Here is an 18,731-nt window from a genome sequence, read left to right as displayed (position 1 = left end):
GAAAGAACATTGCCAAATCATAAATCACTCGCTTCCTAATATTGTATACTACAAACAAAATAATGCTTCTTAGCATTAGTTAGTAAGAATTTGTCTTATTGGGTAACAAATTAATCGTAGATTGTCATGCATATCCGAGGGGATAAATGAGCCGCTTTACGACCCAAAAATTAGAGAATTATTAGAATCGTTGAATTGTTAGGACCGTCAAATAAATTTCATTAAAACGCAAATCTTATTAAAGTACTCAATCTATTATTTGAATTAGTTTTGGAATTGTTTGAAGTTGTAACGCGAGCAGAGTGCTTAGCACTCAACGAGCTGCAACCGCGCTAAATTCCCCTACTTTTGGAAAGGTCACGCAACGATAATAAGATCAAATGTGAATATATCCTAAATACCAAAATAATTTTTATATTGTTTAATACTCGAATCTATGAACAAAATAATTGATTTACAAATTGTTTTTGAAACATTGATGTTTTATAATTCATAATTTTTATTATTTACATGAAACTTAATGTTAAACAATAAATAAATATGTATACTTTATTATTAATAAACGTATACGTATATATATACATGTGTTATAAAAATAAGATTTTAAAATGTATTAATTCCTGTTCATGCAACCATTTTATTGGTCTGTTTTGTAATCTCTTAGCCAGTCAAAAATATGTTTCCTAGTAAACATAATACAAAATATAACGAATTGTATATAAACAATGTTGTTATCATCACAATCAAGCTTTAACCTCATACCCTATGATAAAGTGATATTATTTAATTCAAATCGTGATAGGAAAATACGATAGGGTAAGTACGTTAATTTTATATTACAAACAATAAAATTTAAGAATATTTCATAAGAAAATGAGTATAAGAGCTTCAGAATATTAGAGCTTAACTATCGCGAATTGTGAGTATAAAAGAAAATTGTAATATATAATAAGAAAAAAGATAAGAAAATAAAATGTAATAATAATAATATATATATAAGGGAAAACATTTTGATTTTTTAAATTCTTTATTAAAATCACTAAATATTCCTATATTATTTATGTCTTTAAAATGATTTATAGAATCCCTTTTAATTTCATCTAATTTTATAGTTACTGCTATATATAAGAAATAAATGTGTGTGTCTTCGAATGTTATGCATATTAATTCAAATTTCAAGCCTTCATAGATTGGAAAAATTTGTATCTTTGACTTTAAATGAAATATAATAAAGATTTTAGGTCCAATACCTTGCGTTTCACTCATTTATAGTCATTGATGTAATTTCTTCAAAACAACTAAATTTATACATTTTATTACTATTCATGTATGTTTCATTAAATAGTAATATGTCACCATTTATAAAAAATAGCTACTATTAACTCATCAATATAATAATAAGTACAATAAAAGACTAATAAAGTAATCCTAAATAACAAATAGTTCTTGCAATGTAAAAGTAGTACAGAACAGGGAGACAGTAAGTTCATAATTTGTTACAAAATTAAATTTCACATTTCCATTTTTATTTGTATTTTAAATCATGCAGCTTACTTGCTTAGTGATTTACAAATTATACTTTATTTATATACTTAATACAAATATCCTTTTATTTGCTTTAGATTATAACCAACTTTATTTGTTACTAACATGTATATACAATAAATGTATAAAATTTTTAATAGCAGTGTACGTAGCAAATATGACTAAGATATAAAGAATTTCCTAATTAGTATACATTATAATTATAATAATTGCAGATCACAAAAACAATTTATGTATTATGGAATTTACAGGATCCACAAGCAATTACTTACATTCACTTTCTATTAACAACCATATTTTTTAACTTTCAGATTACTTTTACAATGAGTTTATATGCTGATATTCAAAAAGTAACACAAATACCTCAGACAGATGAAAATGTTGTATTTGTACGTCGAAAAGAATCTAATACAGTTAAACGAAATCCAAAATTAAAGAAGTTCAAACCTCCACAGAATGCAAATGTTAGTAATTATATTGTTCCAGTATATCCAAACTAAACACTATTTTTAAACACATTTTTATTGGTAAAATAATGTAATTAAATAGCTAAAAATAATAGTAATTAAAATTCTATTGCATTAAGAAAATCTACTGACCAATTATTAAACCGAACTGAACACAAAATGAAAAATATCTTATTTTTAATGTATTTTATAAATTATATTTAATTATGTTTAATTCTTAAATTATTTAAAATGTTACTCTTTACAGTTGTATGATTACGATTGTAACGATGGCCCACATGATGTGCTTCAAGAGCGTAGCATACATGAAAATGAAATTGCATCCTCCATTATAGAAGTAAATATAATATATATATTAATTTAAAACTTATGATATATACATAGGAGATACAAATAGATTTTGTTTTGCAGGCTAATTGTGGTGTTAACTATTCAAATGAAAAACTTGAGGAACATTGGAAACTTAGACAAATGAAAGCTAGTTTAAAATCCAAAGATTGTACTTTTAAGGAGAATTTAAAGTCTGATACTTGTGATTATAAAAATTCAACTATGGAAACTTGTAATGGAATTTCCATGTTAGAAACTAGTGCTAAAGATAAAAACAATATTGAAAATGTAGAAAGTACTTTAAAAAAATGTGGTCTTAATAAAAATGCAGTGATAAAAGGGCTTTTAAAAAGTCATACAATATCAATAAACGATTTACATATACCAAACGATTGTACAAATATAAGACAAAACAACATTCAGGTCTGTATACAGAATCATTTCTAGTTATTTATATTTTTATCATAGATATAATCGATAATTTACAGTATTTTTATAGAATGAAAATGTTCCTTCATCAAGTAGTTTAAGTCAAGAAAACTGTATGAAATTAATTCCATTCCCAGAAGATCCAGAGGTATTAGTTCAATCTTTACAAGTTCATGGTCATATAGATGAAAATAAATATAAAAATATTGACTTTTCTGTAGCACACATAGGTAAAAAAAAAGCAATTACAGCACGACAATTTTTTATTAATATGAGTGATAGTGAATTTGATTTTGTAAAGCCACATAAAATGGACAAAAAATAATTTAAATAAGTAAAAACTAATATCTGTTACTTTTAAAAAATATCTTTTAACGAAAATAAATAGTTTAATTTTTTATTATATATAAATTTTATGTTCCGAATATTAAAAAAAATTAAGTTACGTTATATTTATTGCAATTTTTTTAATTTGATAGTATCATTATAATAATACAGCTTTCAAACAATGGATTATTTTACTTTTTCATATCTTAAAATGAAGATTTTTGTTAAGAGATGTAGATAAAAAATCGTATCTTTGTTCTAAATGATATAGTTTTTATATATATCTTTGCAATAGGTATATTGACTTCATATTTTTTCTACTTCTAAAAATGTATTTAAACACTGTAGAACTCGGTTTATATGTATGAACCTTTCAAGGGACAAGTTGATTCATATAACCGTCGTTCATGTACGGAGTAAATTAATGAGGAGTACTATATAAAATAACTTGTTCTCTGTTGGTTTTATCGAGAAACGTCTTAAGTGAATTATGTTGCATTTCAATGAACTTATTTCTTTCCTAATATTTTATATTTTTTGACATGTCAAGATGATCTCGAATTTTTTAAATGATAGCGTATATTTTCTACAACATTAATCGATCCTGCTGGACATTCTCTACAAAAAAATATTAACCTATTTATGCTGAATACCGTTAGTAGATATTATAACTTCAATTTGTCAAATTTAATGTATGAGAGACAAGAACAGAATCGAAACAGTCTTCTTATGTTTATGTATATTAAAATATACGAAGCCATTTAAAAGCTGTTTAAATAGTTTTTTAAATACCATTAAAAAAAAATAATCTCAGAATACAAAAAAACAGTGTTGTATCAATCTGATGAATACTTTTAAATTAAAACATAATTCGTTTAAAATGTTTTTCGATAAATAATAATAAATATAGGTAACGAGTTATTTTAGGTAGTTCTTATTGAATCACCCTATAACAGAGATTCACCTACATACATATTTCTTCCCACCACCTACAATTTTTCGTTCAGTTAATTGGAGTTCATACATAATACATAATAATGTTACAAATTTGTATCGACTGTGAAACATGAGAATGGGTCACATAACGCGTACTCCTACTGTTTACATCTTATTGTTAGACGTTCATATAAGTGGATTGACGCTCGGTGGTAACTAAATAATAAAATAAAATAATAGGAGTTCAGCTAAAGTTCAGTTAATTTTAAGCTCAGTTAACTATTATTAAAGTTAAGTATTATTAAAGTTAAAGAAATTTAGTTCATACAAATAGAGTCCATATAAACGGAGTTTCTTCTACTGTTAATATATATTATAATTATGCTAATAACTAAATAGACTTTACAAGATTCATCTTTTAATGAATTGATTAATAATAGCTATAAAATGCTATAAAGAATAAAAATAATTTGTATATTGTTTGTATAATATTTTTTTACTGATTAAAAGTGTAATAAATATTTTTTTGTACTAGTATAAATTATATACTTTAAATTTCCTTATGCAATTTAAAAACATATTTTTAAATTTAAAACATTATTAAGATATAGTTTTAATATATCAAAATAGACTATAAACAATGGTAATAACAATATAATATATATTATATAATATTACTAGTTTTAATAATTCTAAAATGCAATATCACAGGTAAAAAAATTAGAGTATTGTAGAATAATTGTATAAAAATTAATTATTTGCGTTTGAGATAGGACTGATTGAACTAAATTTGTAAAAAAACAGTTTTCCTTCTAATAATGTTTAATTTTTTTTTAAATAAATTTGTGGAAAATGAACATTCTATATGTTCTACAATGCAAATAATTTTAAGAGATATGTTTTATATACCATTATAAATTAAAAGCAAATAGATTAAAAGAGAAGTGTTAATAATACTATATATAAAGTGCAATATATTATACAGCGTGCAACACTTGAACAAGAACTCCTAAATATCTCTGTTTTATTTATAGTTTTACGAAAAAAGATTCTTATGGTAGAAAAACAAACTTTTTTTCGAAGTTTTTTTTATGAAATTTCAAGACCATTAGCATTTTTTAAAATCTTTTTTATTAATGCAAATTTGCATATATGTTTATATATGCATTTTTATTTCTTTTTATTTTGCATACAGCCATTACGTTACTTACATTCAGGGGGCACATTGATTGTTTCTATACATTGATGCATCTTCCACAGAGTAGAGAAAAGTTTTAATGTTATAAATATTTCTCAAAATTGGCAATGAGTTATTTTAATATGAAACCAAGTTTACAAAAGTAAAAATTAATCAGTTTAGCTTCTGAAAGGTCTCATTTATATATACTTAGGATTATGAAATAAAATCAACCATATTTTGTAATAAATAAAACAATTTAATGGAAGTAACACAAATCCTTATTACTGTAACTTTTATATACATTAATGACTTCATAATTTGTAAAAGTACAAAAAAAAAATATAAATAAGAATTAGGGATACAGACATTTTTGAAATAATATTTTTAAATATCTTTTTAATGCTCAATTTAAAAATAATAAATTATTTACAAAACATTGCATAATATACACATTTACTTGAACAGAAGTAGCAATCAAATGGTAGTAGAGTAGATTCTGTTGACTTTATAATATTTGTTGCTATATTGCAATCAAAACTCACAAATTTTCTTAGATAATAATGAAAACATGGATTTCCACAGAGACAATACTTTGCCTCATCTAAATACTTTACCAATGTAAATGGAATTATGCTTGCATCATATGAACATCTATATAAAAAAAATATGTTTTTTAAAACATTTCTGCTATTAATATATCTACATCATCATAATTCAAACATAAATTAAGATAGATATACATGTTCATTTCATTTTTTGTTACTAATTATTAAACCAAAAATAAAATACCTATTTAAATTACATATCGTACAAACCTTGTTTTCAGAAATGACGTAGCTGCACATTCAGTTAAACTTGGCACATTTATTTTAGACTTAGAATATAATGCATAATGTACAGAAGAAAAGTCATTGTTTGATACGTCTACTGTAATCAAATGTAAATTCCTTATACTTCCAGGTAAGTAACGTAATTTGTTTTTTGATAGATCTAAATATTTTAAATTATGTAAATTTCCAAGACTCTGTGGTAAGAATGATAACATATTCTGACTAGCCTTCAAATTAACAAGACTCTCAAGTTTTCCAATTTGTTGTGGTAATTTGTATAACTGAATTAAAAAATATATTAAATAATGAAATATAAGTAAAACTTATAATAAATATTTTTATAAGATATGAAATGGACATACCAAATTATTACTTATATCCAATAATTTTAAGTTAGATCTTATAGCAACTTGATTTAACCATACCCATTTGAAAGCCCTATCAAGCCGGTTTTGTGATAAAATAAGTTCTTGTAAATGCTGTAAAGTGCCAAGTTCGTTTGGTAAAGATGAAATTTGATTGTTAGATAAATTTAAAATTCTTAAGCTTTGGAGTCTTAAAATTTGCCTATCGAATGATTTTCTATTTAATCCTACTAAATATAATTCTTCAGTTGTTCTTGGAAAACCTTCTAAAGTTGGATATTCAGAAGATTTATTAATCACTACTTTAGTCTTTGGTGCAGAACTCATACATTTTGGGTTCAAATTTGAAATATCAAGAACTGATGGATCAACCTTTTTAATTATTGCAAGTTTTAAAATGTGAATAAAACTTTTGAGTTGAATTTTATCAGATTGAATAATTAAATCATGAGGTGGTTCTATAAAGCTAATTGTGGCTTTTCCTTCATTAATAAATTTTGTATATATTTTGTCTACATTATTATTAATCTGAAAGAAAATGAAATATAAAATTTTTCAATTTTTTCTTAAAAAATATATATATATTTTCTTAAATAATTTACACATATTCAGATAAATTATTATAATTTATGAAATGTATTGATATAGACATTTTACCTTGTATTTAGTACCATGCTTATTTTGTAATGTTTGCAAAAGCAGATATATGTCCATATTTTTTACTGTTTGTCTCCCAATTGCTATTATGGAACGTAATGACTTTCTTCTTATTACATTTGTTGTAAATAATCTATTGTTTACTTTTATGTTACAATGAAGTTTCATGTTAAACAGATGACTGTTAAGCAAAATACAAAAATTATCTTATTATTTCAGTAAATATTTAATATTAATAATATTTCAAAATTATCATATATTTTTTAATATTAATAATTTAAATATTTTAATTAATTTAATACGTACTTGTTTAACTAGATATTTGCAATTATACACCGTGACAATATGTTTTTTAATAGCTCACAATAAAACATAAACAAATCGTTCTTCGCGCGTAGAATAAGAAACAACTGAATACATGTAAGTACTAGGCACTAACAAAAACTATTTAACCTATAAATTTTCATATGTCAGCTGTTGTACATATAAATTTCAGTATTTTCAGAAACATAAATAATAAAACTATTCATTAGTACACTCACTTTTAATTTAAATAAATGTAGGAGTTATTTATAAATTAAAATATCTTGTAGTTGACTAAGAAAAACAGATTTTAACAATAGCACCTGAAGGCGGGAAAATAAACGGACGAAAACCGTTAACGATTTTGAAAGGTATAACGAATACAAGAATTGTATTTATTACGTTGAATAGATTAATATTATATATGTAAATATACAATTAATTATATATATAGATATAAGTATATTTTATATAATACAGATTGTTAATTTTACTTTAAATTGAGATTGACTAATTTATATATTAAAATGTATTTGTATATTTATTAATGTACTGTAAAGACTTTAGTAACAGAGAAGTTTATTCACGTAAATTTCTGGTGTGTATTAATTCAGGTATTCAGTAGTACGTATTCATATATTCTTTTTTTATAAAATATTTATAAATTTGTGCATATACAAATGTAATTTATTGCAATTAAAAATAAATATACATATTACATATTTTATTTTTTATAAAAATACATAAGTAATTATCTAATGCCAAGTAATAATATTATGTAAGTATTATACGTATACATATATACTTCAACTTCAGATTTGTTTTATTAATTCTTTTCAAATATATTCACTGTACAAAGGAATACATACATGATAAAAAATATGTAATAATGATTTCCTTCTATATCATCTATGTGCCAAATTTTGAAGGTCACTGTGAGTTGTTAGATAGAACATTATATTTTTTTATAGAAATTAAAACAATATTTATTGATATTTAAAAAATTTATTGATATATACACCATGATAATATTGTCATAAATGATATTTAAATTGTATACTTTTTATAGCTATTTGGTATGATTACACATTATGCATAGGAAGGTCGATATGTATTATAAAAACGATTTTCTACTAGCTAGCTTGGTTACAGTCAACATTACTTTCATGTACATTTCTTTTATTAGATATAATATTATGGAACATTTTTATATGTAAACGTAGTTTATTGTTTATTGTAAATTTCTATTTCACTTTCCTCTCTTTCCTTTAATTTTTCATTTATCTGTTTCCCTCATTTTCTCAGTTCTTCTATACCTACCTGGTTATATTTACATTTATTGATACATCTTATTCTTTCCTTTTCGTATTTAGTTCTCATCTAATTTTTAATCTTTTCCTCTATGCACTTCTTCAACAATGGCTTCATTGAATTTCTTTCTGCCTTTTCTTTAAATCTGGCTTATCTATTAACTGATTTAATCTTGAATCTATTTCTCAATGTTTTTTTTCTTACAATGTAATTAGGTATCCATTTATTCAATTTTAAGAATTTACTATTTACATATAATATGACTGAATCATTGCAATAACTTTAAAAACCAAGTATTTCATTGTTATTTATAGCATAAATACCTAGTTAATCCTTTTTTATTAAATATGTGATTTTTTTTTTATTTCAACAGAAAAGTGGAAAATATTCTGTTCAAAAAATTTAAAATGATCTTTGAAGCTTGATACACAAATAATATAGAAGAAAGTAATCATTGCAACATTTTTAACATCAAATTATGTGATTTTATATATTTCGTTATATAGAGAAAGAATATTTATGAATAACTTAAGACTGTCAATTTAAAACACTTAATATTAATAATATTATCATAAGGCAGGAAATGAAATAGTGAAAGGTCATAGTGATAGGTCACCAAATTTTTTATATTGTGTTACAATGAAGTCTGTTGCATCCAAATCTAATTATCAACCATCTATAGTTGACATGTTTTATAAACAACTTGCTATGGGAAAACAAATAAGTTCTGATGCAAATAACGATAGAGAATTACAGAATTCACAAAGCATTAAAACAGAAAATAACATATCTTTGAAAAGTGAGCAAGATAAAGAAAACCATTATCCAGGAACAAATGAGGACTATTCTGATAAACATGTTGAAAAAAAAGTCAAGTTTAAAGATATTACAATTTTACCAACATCTAAAATTAAAAGTACAAATACATTTCATAGTAAATGTGAATATTGTTGTCAGAAATTAAATGATGATATCAAAATTTATCAGGGTCATCCAAATGGTGCTATAGATGAAGATATTGCTTTAACTGATCCAAAGTTATGTTTATTTAATGGTAATGAATCTTTTATACATGAAAGCGATCAACGCCCTCAAAATAAATTGACTTATTTCAGGTAATATTTTTCTGTTTTTTATAAACATGTATATTTTATAAAAAAATGATAAAACTATCAAAATTTTAGTGTTTATGATAAAAATGGCCACTTGTGTGCTTTTGACACTGGACTTATAGAAAAGAATGTAATGTTATACTTTTCTGGATATATAAAAGCTATTTATGAAGAAGATGCATCACCAGAGAATGGAGTGCCAGCAAAAGATATGGGTCCTATAAATGAGTGGTATGTATCTGGTTTCGATGGAGGAGAACTAGCTCTTATAGGTTTTAACACAGCATTTTGTGAATATATTCTAATGGATCCATCTGAAGAATATGCCCCTTTTATGGATGTTGTCAGAGAAAAAATATATATGAGTAAATTGATTATCGAGTTTCTTTTAGATGAAATTAATCCCAGTTATGAGGATCTGCTCAATAAGCTTCAAGTAATTTAAATTTATTATTAAACAAGTCATAAATAGTATAATTAATATAATACAATACTAAACTTATATCATTTTCACAGACAATAGTACCACCTAAAGGTATTACAAAATTTACTGAAGATTCTCTACTAAGACATGCACAATTTATATGTGATCAAGTATTATCATTTGATGATTCTGCTTCAGCAGAAGATACTCTTCTTATTACAAGTCCTTGCATGCGAGCATTAGCAAACCTTGCAGGTGTTACATTAGGAAAAAGAGTAAGCCAAAGTCAAATGCGACTTAGAGAACAAAAAGTTAGGAAACCTGCTTGGACTAAAGCAACTACTACACAATTAGTTAACAATATGTTTGAAAATATATTTGCAGATCAGTTAACTAAACATAATGATACGATAACAATGGTAAACTTTCAATTTTCTAAATTAATATGTATATCAATATAACAAATAATTATTAATTGTACACAAATTGTAAATTGTAAACAATTAATTGTATATATAAAGTCTCTTTATAAAGTACATATACGTTTTAAATGATAAATACAAATAAACTTTATATAAACTTCAGGTTTGTTTCTTTTTTATACCATTAGGGACCTAAACGACAAAGATGTGAAGTATGTGAACATTGTCAACAACCTGATTGTGGTCTTTGTAATGCTTGTAAAGATATGATAAAATTTGGGGGAACAGGAAGAGGCAAACAGGCTTGCATTAAAAGAAGATGTCCCAATATGGCTATTCAAGTAAAACAACTATTTAAGTAATTGTGGTAATCACAATCTAATATAATAAACATTTTGTATCTTTATTCAGGAAGCAGATGACTCTGATCCAGAAAATGAAGATCAATATGATACTTTAAGAATTGAAGTAGAAGAATGCAGAAGAAAAGTTTTTAAAGAACTTAAAAAAGATATTGTATGGATAGGAGATCAAATAGCCAGTAATAATCTGAAAACCTTTTACAGATCCGTTATAGTAGGTGATGAAAAAATAGAAATAAATGATTATGTACTTGTTGAACCAAGAAATCCAGCAATTCCATCACATGTTGCCAAAGTTATTTACATGTGGGAAAATAAAAATGGTATAAAACAATTTCATGCAAATTGGTTGCATAGAGGAAATGATACTATTCTTGGGGAAACATCAGATCCTATAGAATTGTTTTTGAGTGATGATTGTGATGATGTACCATTTAAATCTGTTATATCTAAATGTACTGTTATTTTTAAAAATGTACCGAAAAATTGGGCCGAATTAGGTAGTATATTTAACATTCATTGATCAAGTTTTTAATATAAATATCAAAACAAAAAATGTTTTTGACTCTATAATCATAGGTAATATGGATTTAAATTCTGAAAATGAAATAAAAGACTTAGATGGTAAAACATTCTTCTATCAGAAACGTTATACACCTGCAACAGCCAGATTTGAAGACCCATTACCAGATCCAAAATGTCTTCCTAAAGAAAATATATATCGATTTTGTCCTACTTGTGCGCATTTACGGGAAGTGGAACAATTCAATATGCCAAAGGTATGTAAAATTAATACTGTTCATTTTACTTGTGTTATACAGGATGACAAGGAAATAAGTGATCAAACTTTGGTACCGTATTCTATTGTTTCTAAGGATGAAAAAAAGGTCATACGTTCGGAAACTCTTTCTTTTCAAGATATAGACACTTCTTGCTTAGATCAAAAATATAGTAAGATAATACCATTATACAAACTAGTCAAATTATAATTTAAACATGAAAAAAGTAAACTGTATGAAAGTATCATTTTGTGAGTGTTATTTTTCAGCAAATAAGCTAATCAATATAAACAAATTAAAGACAAATTCACGTTTAGTTTAGTTTATGTCAATTGCATTTAGTTTATGTCAGTATGAAAAGAGCAATATAGGGTATTGAGAAAAACACATTTTTTCACAAAATTAGAATTATTTAAATATTGAGACAATTTATATATGAGGCACTTGAAATCAAAGGGATGCAAGTAACATTTTTCTAATATTGAGGAAATCAAGTTTGAAATTCAAATGTATTAAAAAAATACCATGTAATATCTCTATGAAAACTAAATTATATTTAATGCTTAACATATATATAGTAAGGAACATATACACAAATTTCTACTGAATTTCATCTTTTAGTTTATGAATTATTAAATATTTGAATTATGAGAACTTATTTCAATATTATTTGCTTAGCAGTAAATTTTTCTGACCTTAAATGATACTTTTATTCAATTAGTTGATTTAAATTATTTACAACATTATATTTAACGATTTAACTAGTCATTTTCATTCTTAATTCAAAAGCTTCAAAAATATCATCTGCATTCCTTTGATCCTAAGTGCATATGATATTCTCATATGATATTAGAAATTTATAATGAAATAAGTATAATACAATATATCAGATTTTTTTTTTTTATTGTTACATTATGTTATACAAGATGATAAAAGGTAAATTTACAATTTGTTTAACATAAACTTTATTTTCAATAACATTTATAATATTCATACTTTTTATATTTTAAGGTATATGAACGAATAGAAGAGAAGAGTACTAAGGAAGTTATTTATGGTTTAGTAAAATATAAAGGAGAAGACTATAGAGTTGGAACAACAGTATTTTTACAACCTAAAGCTTTTAATTTCAAATATAAAATTATACATCAAGACATTCAAAAACTAAAACAGGAGAATGTCGATGAAGATATGTACCCCGAATTTTACAGAAAATCTTCTGATCATGTGAAAAGTTCAAATTTTGATACCCCTGATCCTTTTTGTATAGGGTATATAAATGAAATATATGTTAGTACAAATGATATGTTAGTTGCACCATCTGACATTAAGATTAAGGTGAATAAGCTATATAGACCAGAAAATACACACAAAAATGTTACATTAATGGAACAAGCAGATTTAAATATGGTTTATTGGAGTGATGAAGGTACATTACAAAAATTTTATATTCTTATAAAAATCACATAGATATAAATTTTTGTGTATATATACATAATATTTTGTAAAATAAATGATTTTTCAGTTTGTAACATCAAATTTATCGAGGTTGTTGGAAAATGCTATCTTGCTTACTCTGAAAATTTAAATCAAACTGTTGATGAATGGACTGCTGAAGGACCGAATCGATTTTATTTTAATGAAGCTTATAATGCACAAGAGAAAACATTTAATGAACCACCATATCACGCTATTAGCATTGGTAAAAGTCGTAAAAGTAAAGGTAACCTAAAGCTTAAAGGGAAGAAAACAGAAGAGAGTGAAAAAAGAGCATTTGTTAGTAGACCTATTGAATATAATAAAATATCAAAAAAATTGAGAACATTGGATGTATTTGCTGGGTGTGGTGGTATGTAGTTTACTGCAAAATTCTTGCAAAATTCTACAATTTATTATATATTAATTGTTATTATATAATTTTAACATAGTAAATTGAAAAAATGAATAATTTGAACTAATTTATTTTAAAGGGTTATCTGAAGGTTTACATCAAGCTGGAATAACTGAAAATCTTTGGGCTATAGAAAAAGAAGAAGCAGCTGCTAATGCATACCGATTAAACAACCCTAATACAACAGTATTTACAGATGATTGTAATATATTATTAAAAAAGGTTATGGATGTAAGTAGTATTGTACAATTATACAAGTTGTAATTTGTGCATTAATTATATATTATGATTTATAATTGTCATATTATATCTTTGTTTACTGTACATATAATGTAATATAATAATTATAATTTTTAAACATTTCATTTTTAGGGCGAAACAACAAATGAGATTGGTCAAAAACTTCCTCAGAAAGGACAAGTAGAATTATTGTGTGGTGGTCCACCATGTCAAGGTTTTAGCGGCATGAATCGTTTTAATTCACGCCAGTATTCTTTGTTCAAAAACTCTCTGGTTGTTTCGTATCTATCATATTGTGATTACTACAGGCCCAATTTTTTTATTATGGAAAATGTTCGAAATTTTGTATCTTTTAAAAGAAGCATGGTTCTAAAATTAACATTAAGATGTCTAGTTCGTATGGGTTACCAATGTACTTTTGGTATCCTTCAAGCTGGAAATTATGGAGTCCCTCAGACAAGACGAAGGTTGTTGCAATTTTAAGTATAACTCATAATAGTTTAAAGTTGCTAATTTTTTGAATTTTATTTTATTATATTACATAGAATAATAATCCTAGCTGCTGCACCTGGACAAATACTTCCACAATATCCAGAACCAACACATGTTTTTAGTAAACACGCTTGTCAATTAAGTGTATTAGTTGATAATAAAAAGGTAAACAATATTTAGTACTATTAGACAATAGATAAGTGACATTTACAATTTAAGCTATATTACTATAAATACTAAATAACATTTCAGTATAGCACAAATTGCAGTTGGACAGAATCAGCACCATTTAGAACAATCAGTGTAAGGGATGCACTGTTTGATTTACCAGAAATTAAAAATGGTTGGAATAAAGAAGAGATGTCATATACAAACGATGCAATATCACATTTTCAAAGAAGAGTAATAATCAAATAAAAATATTTTAAGAGAATAAAACAGTTACTCTTTGCAGACAACAAATTCATAATACATTTTAAATTTATACCTTTTCAGATTAGAGGAAAACAATATCAACCATTATTAAGAGATCACATATGTAAAGAAATGGCACCTCTTGTAGAAACTAGAATAGCTCATATTCCAGTCGCTAGTGGTTCTGATTGGCGTGATTTACCAAATATTACTGTAAGATTAAGTGATGGTACTTATTCCAAAAAATTGTAAGTAAAGTATAGTTTATCAAACTTTATCTTATGTTTAAAAATATTGTATACATTAAATTTTTTATTTAAGAGAATATACTCATGATGATAAAAAGGTTGGAAAGAGTTCTACAGGAGCATATCGTGGAGTATGTAGTTGTTGTATGGGAAAGCAGTGTGATCCTACAGATAAACAATTTAATACTTTAATTCCATGGTGCTTACCACATACAGGAAATCGTCATAATCATTGGGCAGGTTTATATGGTAGATTAGAATGGAATGGATTTTTTAGTACGACTATTACAAATCCTGAACCTATGGGAAAACTGGTATGCAAAACTATTATCTTAAATTTAATTATCAAGTAATTAAAAACATTTAACATATATGTATACTTTATATTTATATACATTTAATTATTATTATTAAAAATATACAGTATTTCTAACACCAGACGAGCTGGATTATATTTTCATTCCAAATAATGTTAGAAAAGTCATAGAGGAAAATTTTATACTATTTAACGAGGTCTATCATCCTGTGGAGCAATTTTTTATATAAGATCATCTGCACATTTGAAAGAAATGTTCTTTTACAGTCTTTTCCTAATTTTGCTTGGGGTAAAGATGCATTCATAAAGCTCCTTACTCAGTTACTAAAATTATTTTGTTAATACAAAAAGCTATGCTTTTAACCCATTTGCATCATGGCCCTACTTAAGGTGCCATTTGAAGGCATCAGCGGCGTTCAACTGATGACTGGTCCCCATCACCGCGCGCGATCGGTCGTAGGTGCAGTAAATGACATCCGAATTCTTCATGGAATTCATCGAAAATTTACTGTTCAAAACGATTGGTAGATAATGTTACCTCGCAAACACAGCATCTTACATTCTTTACAACAAAGGAAAAAAATAAAAATTATTTATTTAAAAAAAAATTATTTAGATTAAAATGGAAATTAGATCATATTATTTCTCATGGAATTCTTTAAAATGGTCAATACATAATGGTACATCGCAAATATGGCATTTGAAGACCGTTTCTCTTCGAGTATGTTTAGATAAGCATGCAACACATCGCTTTGACGTTCTGCTTCCCTTTGCTAGAATTGGAGGTATCCGAATAGGAAAATGTCTACCAGTATATCGCGTTATCGAATCGGTAGATGCCTCACTTTTATATTTGGTAAATATTCGCCAATAATTTCTTCGGCTAATTGTTGTTTAACAATATGAAAAGCTCGATCCTTTTTATGATTTTTAAAAATTACATAACTGTTTAGTAACATCATGTCTATGAGGTAAAAAAATATTTTCTTATAGACTTCTTTACATCTTCGCATAGTATGAAATGTACTTAATATTTGATCGTCAACATCAACTCCACCCATATTCTGATAATAATCAATTACTACTGTTGGTTTTACACATTTTTGTCCGGTATATCGGTCTGTTTTCTCCGTTTCAGCAAATTCTAAACTATGCATAGTTGTTAGTAAAATGACATCTTTTTTATCCTTCCATTTTATCGCCGCCATATCTCTTGTAGAATATACTACAGCTTCTCCCCTTTGTAATTGGTGTACTTTTAGTTCTCAAGGCATTTGTTTCCTATTAATTCTCGCAGTTCCACATACGTTTGTTTTCATGTCATGTAATTTTCGATACAATTTCGGTGAACTGTACCAATTATCAATAAATAAACAATATCCTTTGTGCAATCGAAATGTTTTTACGTGGTACATACATACTAATGAAAGTTTTTTTTATTATTTGAATAACTTCTCGGATTTTTGTGAGTGCATCATTAGAATTATTATTACTGGAAAAATGTAGATTTTTAGCAATAGAAACAAATCGCTTACAGCCCATAATATTCTTAAAATATGGTGTTTCTATGCTTTGATCTACAGTCCAATAACTCTGAATATTTGGTTTAGAAACTAAACTCATTAAAATGTTTAAAGCAATAAATACTTTTAGTTCATCTTCTGAAAGAGGCATAAAATTTGCATCGGTTTTTCCATGTTTATTTGTTTCTGTAACTAGCTTTGTAACTAATTCTTCGTTAAAAAATAATTCAAAAACTTCCCTTCTTAACAGGTTTTGCGTACTAACAGTTGCACCACCCACACTTGAAAAATCATGTATAATTGGTGTATGATTTTCAGCTTTCCACATGTAATCATCATTTCTAAAACTATCGCACTGATCAACTTCGCTGTTTTCACTTGATGAGATCCTACAGATACGTTTTCGAGTATGTCCTATTTCTATACTTTGATCCAAATCATCAAGATCGTCAAAATCCACTAGGGCAACTAAATTTTAGTTTACATTATAAAATTAGAATATTTTTTAAATTTGAATTTGTTAAATTTGATTAAGATTGACAGTACTTATTCATAGTGGCAGTTAAAAAGATTTTCACAACAAAAGTAAGACTTATTTAGGAAATAATGAACTGATATAGGCGAGTCAGGCGTTGCTCACAAACGGGTCAAACGTGATCTCCCACATCTGAAGAATACTTAGCGACTGGAATAAAAAGCAGTCGCAGTCTCGTGGATTATTCCGCGCTTGGTGATAGAAGACAGTCGCAGCGCATTGATTAATCCGCGCTTGGATGCAAATGGGTTAAAATGTTTCAATATTTAATTTTATGTATCATATCTTTTTACATAATTCATATAATTAACTTATACTTGGTATAATATGAATCATAATTTTAATTAAAATCATATACAGTTAATGTAAATAATCGATTTAATCTTTAAGGGTCGTGTGTTACATCCAGTACAAACTCGAGTAGTAAGTGTACGCGAATGTGCTAGATCTCAAGGATTTCCTGATTCTTTTCGATTTTATGGCACTATACTTGATAAACATCGACAAATTGGAAATGCGGTTCCTCCACCACTTGGAGTAGCTATTGGTCATGAACTAAGAAAATGTTTGCGAGATGAAAGTGTGATAACTGAAACTGATACAGAGTTGCAATTAAAATCTCATTGAGTTAAATCTAAAACACATGATAAAAACGTAGAAGAAAACACATAATGAAACATGGAATATTAAAAAAATGAATTTAACTGTAACTTAACTGAAACATTTACAAGTTATTAGATATTCATATAATGTAAAAGTACTTCTAAATTACTATATCTAATTATTAATTTTAATTTCATATAAATATCAAATATAATTTATAAATATATTTATTCAATCTACTTATTTGTATCTTTTATATATGATTTTGAGAAGATGTATGATTTTTATCTTTGTATAATGTATTTTAAAGCTCAAATAAATATCCATAAATATATATAAATAATGCGTCTGTATTATGTATTTCAATATTGGTTGCCACAAATGCCAAACTAGAGGCAGATTTCATTGTAGTGGTACCGAGTATTTTGCAAATATCTTGAAAAATAAGATCGACCGTCGATTACATGTATAAGAAAAAGTTATTCAAAATATTGAGTTTACAACATATCCAAAAATTATTGAAATCGAAGAGTAGGTAACTTTTCTGCAGCTTCATTTCCATCTTTTTAATTTTATTTTTTCTGATTAAAAAATTGAAAAACCCATACAATTTATTAATGTTATTTTTCTATTTAATAAGTCGTATATACATATGTTAGTGGATTTTGTAAACAAACTTTTAGTATTCAT

General features: G+C 25.8%; 3 protein-coding genes across 11 annotated transcripts; 2 read left to right on the top strand and 1 right to left on the bottom strand.

The window, feature by feature from the left end:
* Nucleotides 1-573: 573 nt before the first annotated feature.
* Nucleotides 574-7,721, top strand: LOC117165756 (uncharacterized). Of its 2 annotated transcripts, XM_076627967.1 has the most exons (6): nt 576-816; nt 1,857-2,009; nt 2,260-2,349; nt 2,424-2,765; nt 2,842-3,001; nt 6,041-7,721. In XM_076627967.1, exons 2-6 carry the CDS (start codon nt 1,869-1,871, stop codon nt 6,049-6,051), a joined length of 744 nt encoding a protein of 247 aa, XP_076484082.1. In that variant the 5' UTR covers nt 576-816; nt 1,857-1,868; the 3' UTR covers nt 6,052-7,721. The 2 variants fall into 2 exon arrangements, with proteins under 2 accessions (XP_033205002.1, XP_076484082.1); XM_033349111.2 differs by lacking the exon at nt 6,041-7,721 and having other exon boundaries at nt 574-816; nt 2,842-4,565.
* On the bottom strand, nt 5,444-7,234 carry Lrr47 (Leucine-rich repeat 47). Its single transcript, XM_033349110.2, has 4 exons — nt 7,067-7,234; nt 6,407-6,937; nt 6,030-6,325; nt 5,444-5,865 (listed from the first exon to the last, which is right to left on the bottom strand). Exons 1-4 carry the CDS (start codon nt 7,232-7,234, stop codon nt 5,637-5,639), a joined length of 1,224 nt encoding a protein of 407 aa, XP_033205001.1. The 3' UTR covers nt 5,444-5,636.
* On the top strand, nt 6,094-18,359 carry Dnmt1a (DNA methyltransferase 1a). Of its 8 annotated transcripts, none has more exons than XM_076627960.1 (16): nt 6,094-6,174; nt 9,668-9,795; nt 9,865-10,228; nt 10,309-10,635; nt 10,827-10,979; nt 11,050-11,500; nt 11,580-11,779; nt 12,791-13,208; nt 13,305-13,628; nt 13,750-13,901; nt 14,043-14,377; nt 14,456-14,567; nt 14,655-14,804; nt 14,898-15,064; nt 15,138-15,378; nt 17,829-18,356. In XM_076627960.1, the coding sequence occupies exons 3-16, from the start codon at nt 9,926-9,928 to the stop codon at nt 18,063-18,065; spliced, it is 3,570 nt and encodes a 1,189-aa protein (XP_076484075.1). In that variant the 5' UTR covers nt 6,094-6,174; nt 9,668-9,795; nt 9,865-9,925; the 3' UTR covers nt 18,066-18,356. The 8 variants fall into 8 exon arrangements, with proteins under 8 accessions (XP_076484075.1, XP_076484073.1, XP_076484080.1 ...); XM_076627958.1 differs by lacking the exon at nt 6,094-6,174 and adding an exon at nt 7,672-7,740 and having other exon boundaries at nt 9,363-9,795; nt 17,829-18,359; XM_076627959.1 differs by lacking the exon at nt 6,094-6,174 and having other exon boundaries at nt 9,038-9,795; nt 10,309-10,327; nt 10,418-10,635; nt 17,829-18,359.
* The last annotated feature ends 372 nt before the right edge of the window (nt 18,360-18,731 follow it).

This window comes from Bombus vancouverensis, chromosome 3 (genome assembly GCF_051014615.1).
Source record: "Bombus vancouverensis nearcticus chromosome 3, iyBomVanc1_principal, whole genome shotgun sequence".
NCBI classification, from domain to species: Eukaryota; Metazoa; Arthropoda; class Insecta; order Hymenoptera; family Apidae; genus Bombus; species Bombus vancouverensis.
The sequence above is the reverse complement of the archived record's forward strand: the minus strand, read 5'-3'. Positions and strand labels throughout refer to the sequence as shown.